This window comes from Nelumbo lutea, chromosome 3 (genome assembly GCF_056320005.1).
Source record: "Nelumbo lutea isolate HS-2025 chromosome 3, American lotus-T2T, whole genome shotgun sequence".
Lineage (NCBI taxonomy): Eukaryota > Viridiplantae > Streptophyta > Magnoliopsida > Proteales > Nelumbonaceae > Nelumbo > Nelumbo lutea.
This window is the reverse complement of record NC_142686.1, coordinates 67,033,486-67,040,355: the sequence shown is the minus strand read 5'-3', so window position 1 is coordinate 67,040,355 and position 6,870 is coordinate 67,033,486. Positions and strand designations below refer to the sequence as shown.

Genomic DNA, 6,870 nt, shown 5'->3' with positions numbered 1-6,870 from the left:
AACTTTCCAGTTTTGCCCATCAATCTCCAAGGTCCAGGGCAATACTAGAAATCAGGTCCAGTTCAAAGATTCAATTAATCCAACACTGTATGTGCCTAGGGTTTCACCCTGCTAGCTGAGACAATCCACCCCAATCGACTTGGTGGCACCACAATGTCAGCCTTGTTAGGATAGGTCTCTCCAGACCGACCGACTGACTGTGAACATTCTAAACTAACATGAGCCTCATTAAATGTCCAGTTTAAGGGTATTATACAGAAACATACCAAGGGAACATGAATCAAATATGCACTTTTATTCATTTACAATAAACTCATAAAGTACATCATTTTGATTGAAGCTAAGGGCATACAAAACTGTCTAACAAGATTGTCGCATTTTGAAAGTTCAGGTATTAGATTGTCGCATTTTAAAATTTGAGTATTAAATTGGCACTCGGCCTAAAGTATAGGGTACCTATCAAGAATTTTCTCTTTTTTTAATTAAAAAAAAAAAGAGAGGAATCATTTATCACAATTATGGATAATTACGTCATTTTATGCACTGGTTGACGGTCCATTAATGATAGGTATCAGATTGCCGCGTTTCAAAAGTTCATATACTGGATTATTACATTTTAAACTTCAGGGACCAAATTGTAAATCGAGCCAAAGTAAAGAGTACTGATTGTGAATTTTCCCTAAAAATAAAGCATTCTTCTCCTTTATCGCATCGTACCGCACCTAATCTCCGATAATCATCGTAATAGAAGGACAAAACACCTCTATGGTCTCCTTGGTCTTCAACTTTGCCATTTTCTTGTCAATATCCTCCAGATTGGATTTGATCTAAATATGCTATAAAAGGCAAGAGAAAAGTAGACTTTAAAGAAGTTGAGGAGGATGAAGCGGACTGCAATAAAAAAAGAAACTGAGAATGACGAAAAGTTGCAGGAGACCTCTCTGTTTCTTTGATTGCATCATGCCAAATACATTAAATGACCAATAGTAAATACTTTACTGTGCTATTTAGTTCGATTAAAGAATGCCAAGTGTTAGCATTGCACCATTCTCACACACAACCACTGCCAACAACACAATTTAAGAAAAATTCTTCAATGTAACAGTAATCTTCATGTGTACTTATTGGTAGAACTACTCAACAAGTAATGGATACCTTTGAATAAGTAAATTGCAAAATGATTAGACCCATTGTTTTTACGAGATCAAATCAGCCCCCCACAACGTTCCACAGTATATCAATCCCCGCCGTGTATTGAGAACATCTCTCTGATGCATCATCATGTCTAGTACTATCACTGGGAGATATTCACAATACATGCGGAGATCTGCTGTGGGACGTTGAGGAGTTCAGCACAGAAAGACTTTTCTTATTGATAGAATTACTTGTATAAATAAGGAGGGCTAATGTAACTACATAGGTTTGGGCACTATGAAAAATCCATTGGAAGACATTCAAATAAGTGATCATAGCACAATCATATTGCACCATAAGCCTAATCACCCCACCTACATAGTATGAGCTGTGCTTAAGAACATTTAAGCATGACTAAACCAAAATGCCATATATTCTAAAAAACCTCTACAGCACAATCCTATAGCAGCAACTCTTAAGCTATGACAATTGCTTACGATTGCAATGCGAAGTACTAAATTATCATTATGACACAATGCACAGGCACTGCTATTTTAAGGACCTAGTTATTGTCCTACGATTTGGTATATCATTGCAGCAGTTCTATGCGTTGTGATGACAGTAATCTGCCATAAAAAGCCTGCGATGACAACCGATATGTGAATGCTCTAAAAACTGTCTTAAGTTACAAGAGTCTTTTAGAAGTAGGGTTATAGTTACAACCGTGCTCACATGTGGATCCCGAGGATAAGGGTGAGAACTCAGACCTCAGGATTTCCATAATGACACATGGCGAAACCCTATTTGTATCATCTCAATCTAGATCTAAGTATCTAACTAAGTAACAAACTTTCTCGCTTTGGGAAAATTCTTTTTTTCTTCCCGTGTGATTTCCTCTATAAATAAAGGAGGCCTGAAGTCCTCCTCACTGACATCTTGTTGTTCCCTTGCATAAGCTCTGCTGAATTGTGCTCTCAGCCTCCCTTACAGCCTTCATAAAGCTTTCCTCGCAACCTTCTCTCTTTTCCCTTCCGCTAGCTAGAGCCATCTAGCGTTTTTCAAGTAGACCCTCTGTCGCCTTATCCACCCCGCTCATACGTTGTATAATGAAAATGACAAAGAATTTCTTGGTCTAAAAGAAAACCAATAAAAATCATCAATAAGTACCTTTGCAAATGTATGTGAGTGTTACTGTTTGGTTCATTTCTTATTAATTGGTTAGAGTTGGAAATCTGTGGATTCATTTGGATTCTTCCATTGTCAACTATTATGAATTTAAATATATTGGTTTGGCTTATATAGGGGCAAGGCCCACAGAGCTGGGTTACAAGAAATTATTTCCCTTATTGGAGGGAAGGGAATGGAAGGGTAGAAAGATGGCGTATGAGGTATGACTGGGTCGGGTTGGGCCTATCCATGCCTAGCCCAGAACGACCTGGCCTTTCACTGTAATGGGCTCAGTATCTCAAATCATTTGTCCACGAACAACGATATATTCAAATCGCATTGGCATGTCATCTTCAATTTCTAGCAAATATTTCATTGATGTAAAGATCCAGCCAGCATTTTCAAACAAATTCAATAAACTACAGCTGTTGATGGGAATTTGAACTAAAATTTTAGGTTGAGACTAAACTGTAGAAACACTGAAGATGGGTTAAACTTCATTGGATGGCCCAACAACTGTCAATCTCCAGATGGGCCCAATCGAACTCAGGCCAACTTGTCCCAGACTTCTTTTCTTTGGGATAATGGACTGAGCTGGACACTGAAGATGGGTTAAACTTCATTGTATGGCCCAACAACTGTCAATCTCCAGATGGGCCCAATCGGACTCAGGCCAACTTGTCCCAGACTTCTTTTCTTTGGGATAATGGACTGAGCTGGACAAAGCTCACAGACAGATCCAAACGCAGCCCATTGCCACCACGGACATTCTTTGTTTTTGTAAGTTTTGCTGAGAAGACGTCAGGATGATGAGAATGGCCTCCACAGAGAACTAAATCCATTGTCAGGACACGTGTTGCAACTACTGCTTCTTTATTTTACATTTTTATTTATAATTAAAAAAGGGATATGAAGCCCCAAAAAGATTCCTAGCCAGGACCACCTTTCAAATCTCTCTCTTCTCTCTCTTCTCTCTCTCACACACACAGCAATTCTCTCGAATTGCTACCCAGAATCACAGCGTCTGTAAGTAACCGTGTCAAGTGAAGCAAACTGCTGTTCAGAAAAATTAGCCAGGCGTCTAGACCCTGTTTGTTTGCATGCAAGTCAGTAGTCAATTAATTATAGTTCCACCATTATCAGTTGAATCCCTCATGAATTGACTAATCAGCTTCATGAATTGACAACCAGCTTGCCACTAGTTTACTTTAATCCCCCCTTCTCTATTTTTATTTTTATTTTTCCTGTTCTAAAAGACTGTCCATAATAGTTCATATCATTCACAAATCACACTTGTAATCTACTCCCACTACCACCAACTAGCAATAAACAAAACTAAAATGACAGTGAAGCCGACTCATCAAGGATGGTGGTGATACACGGTGGAATCCTTGTATCTTTCTATCTGATACAGTAATTCACAGGTTTGTAGCAGCCACAAGTTATAGCACCGATTCACCGGCTTTAGCTATTTGATTTGATGGAATTGATGGGTATGGGATTTGACACATCAATTCACAAATTTGTACTGCTAGCCACTGTTGCTGATGCCATTGCTACTCAAATCAATACTGATACAAATATGGAAGAGAAGCAAATTTGACCCAACACTCCAGGTTAGGAGTGAGGGTTCAAATTCAATTAAACTTAAATCATTTAATGAGAACCCATAACAAAATCTTACCAGTAAAGCTGGCATAGTATTTATTGATGATGATGGAACAGAACTCTTCTCCTGGGAGACCAAAGTCCAGCCTCTTCCTTTTATATGCAAGGGAAGATCACGGTTCGGGTGTTCAATATGGAACATGTATATGGGAATGATATTATTTTTACAGGGGGGGTGGACCGAATCAGATCGATTTGCAAAATACAGAGACACTATTTACAGAAAAACTAAGGTGTAACGAGAATTTTCAAGCTGTGTGTGTATTTGCTGCAGTCTTTTTCAGTCTCTCCAGGATACCATTAGCCTTTCTCTTTGCCCTGGAAGTTCCATTCTTTGCAAGCTGAGAAATCGTACCGTGGGCACTTTCCTCTGCTCTGATTTCCTTGCACTTTGTCCGATCATTGATACAGATGGAGTATAGAATGGCAACACAATTCTCCTTGTTGCGTCCACAAGAGCTCTCTCTGATAATACTGAGCAAACATTGCACAGCACCCAGATCACCCATTTCATCTACAGCCTTCTGATGGCTAGACAGCATTGCAAGGATTGCCAACAACTCATCAACCAGTATATGATCTTTTATCTTCTTCAGGATTACCTTCACCGCCCCATCATTAACAGCTCTGGCCTTGTTCTCATGCATGATGCAGAGATTGAAGATGGCCGATGCCACATCCTTCATGGCTAATGGGTGCCCCTCGTCCAGAAGGTTGATCAGGGGTTTCAAGGCTCCTGACTTGCCGATAAGGGCCTTGTTGGAATCGAGAGCAGATAATGTGAACAGGGCTGCCGCTGCATTGCTCCTTGTTTCAATGGTCCCAGACGTTAAAGACTCCATCAGCAGAGGTATGACTTCCGGGGTCTCTGCAACAAGCTTCTTGTTGCTATCATGGATTGAGAGGTTGAGGACGGTTGTTATCACATCTTCTTGGAGATCAGGATGAAGACTGGCTTGGCCTGGTGTGAGCGGCACAAGCAATTGGGGAATGGCGTCTAAAGACTCACCGAACAGAGCCCTGAATGAAGGCATTCGTTTGGTCAGTTGCCGGAGCTGTTTTGCAGCCTTTGTCTGTTCACTAACAGATCCAGATAATATTCCTTCAAGCAACGATTCGAAATACTCGCGATCTGACTGTGTAATCCCTTCCTCCTGAGCATCCCGAAATGAGTCGGGTAGCACGATCCCTTGATTCTTGCACCACTGAGAAATCATGTCCCTTACCAAGAGATTGGGTGTTAGGACAGTCTGCGAAAGAACCTGTTGGGTCTGAGGGCAAGTCCGATTGCCTTCCTTCAGCCATTTCTCAATGAATGGCCGATCATAAGTCTGCATGATTCAAGCAGAAAAAAGAGGATTAAAGAGAAATTATGTTAAACAGACATAAAAAATTATAAACCAAAGTAAAAGAACATTATCATAAAACTGAATTGCAGAGAAGGTTTCCAAGAGAAGCATATTTCAGTTTTTTCTAAATTGAGACAACCGGAAATTGTAGAAAATGACTAATTTACAGTGAAAACCTATTCTACCAAATTCTATAAATTTCTTCCGTAATGTTACACTCAAAAACTCAATCCATTCATCAAATAACATAGATTGATAGAGAAACCCTTTCAATTGACACTGCTATTCTTCAATCGAGAAAATCAACCACTTGGAACAGTTCTATCTGAATTAAATTATTTCACCTTGCAGAGTAAAATAATAATGTAAAGATGAAATTAACACTGAAAATTTATCTTTCATTGCTTTTTGTATTTTTTGTTTAAACAATTCAACAGTTGGAAACAAAAATACTTCTAAAGAAACCGCAAAGAACAGAATCAAAAGACGATTGAATTCAATGAATACCCAAAATCAGAATCCTCGTAGTAACAGTGTATCTCTGTAATTCAAATAAACAGAAAGACGCATAAAAACACAAAAAACAGACAAGAATAAGGATAAAAATTATTTAATTTACTATCAAAATTCTTGAAATTATGGATAAAAATGCAAGTAGGCTCCGGATAACCCAAAATTCTGTCACCAACACGGCACTGAGAAACCCAGAACCCCTAAAATCCCATAAAAGGAACAAGACATAAAGCATAACCCTAACCCTAACCTGTCCGCTGGACACGATAACAGGATCCCTCATGAGTTTGTTCGAAAGAGGACACCGGAACTGCTCGGGGCACGCGCTAGAATCAAGCTTAAGCGAGAGAGATTTCTTGTACTTCAAATCCTTCAAACCAGACAAAGCCTCTATAGCCTGATCAAACGTCTCAGTCCGCGACTCATCTTCTTCCACGATTATCTTCACAAGCCTCTTCAACTCCTTTTTCAACTCTGCCACCTTCGCCACTACCGTTGGATCGGTCTCAACCACACCCGTCTTTGCCATTTCTATGGAACTCCAGAACAAACACTAAACACCGAGAAGAGAAACAATCTAAAATCTCAGAAAACCCATAAAACCAGAATCGAATTCTGAGAAAACAACGATGATCGAGATTTTATCTTTTTCTCGCATTCTCTTTTTTCTTCTCTGTTTTTGCTTCTCCTAACAGTAAAACAAATCAGGCATAAAAAAATGGCAAAAACGACTTCTCTCTCTCTCTCTCTCTCTCTCTCTCTCTCTCTCTCTCTCCAGCGATTCTTGATCTTGAGAGCAAGTGATGCTTGATCCTGACTCCCTGACTCCTGAGTCGTTCGTTTATATAAAGAGATGGGCCCACCGTCCACATTGTTTGCAATCATGGAATCCGTGGCCGCACAGCTGGCAAATACGCCAAATGGAAAACTTTCAATTATCCCTGTGCTTCAAGTACTATTTCATTTAAATTTCAAGACAATCATTGTCGTACACTCTTGAACGTTGCTGTCAATCTGAACCGTCTAATCTCATCGTTAA

General features: G+C 39.6%; 1 protein-coding gene across 1 annotated transcript; it reads right to left on the bottom strand.

Moving 5' to 3' along the window:
* Window positions 1-3,971: 3,971 nt before the first annotated feature.
* LOC148865403 (U-box domain-containing protein 9-like) lies at window positions 3,972-6,653 on the bottom strand. The gene is made up of 2 exons (XM_088979567.1): window positions 6,082-6,653; window positions 3,972-5,300 (listed from the first exon to the last, which is right to left on the bottom strand). The coding sequence occupies exons 1-2, from the start codon at window positions 6,358-6,360 to the stop codon at window positions 4,218-4,220; spliced, it is 1,362 nt and encodes a 453-aa protein (XP_088835693.1). The 5' UTR covers window positions 6,361-6,653; the 3' UTR covers window positions 3,972-4,217.
* Window positions 6,654-6,870: the final 217 nt, after the last annotated feature.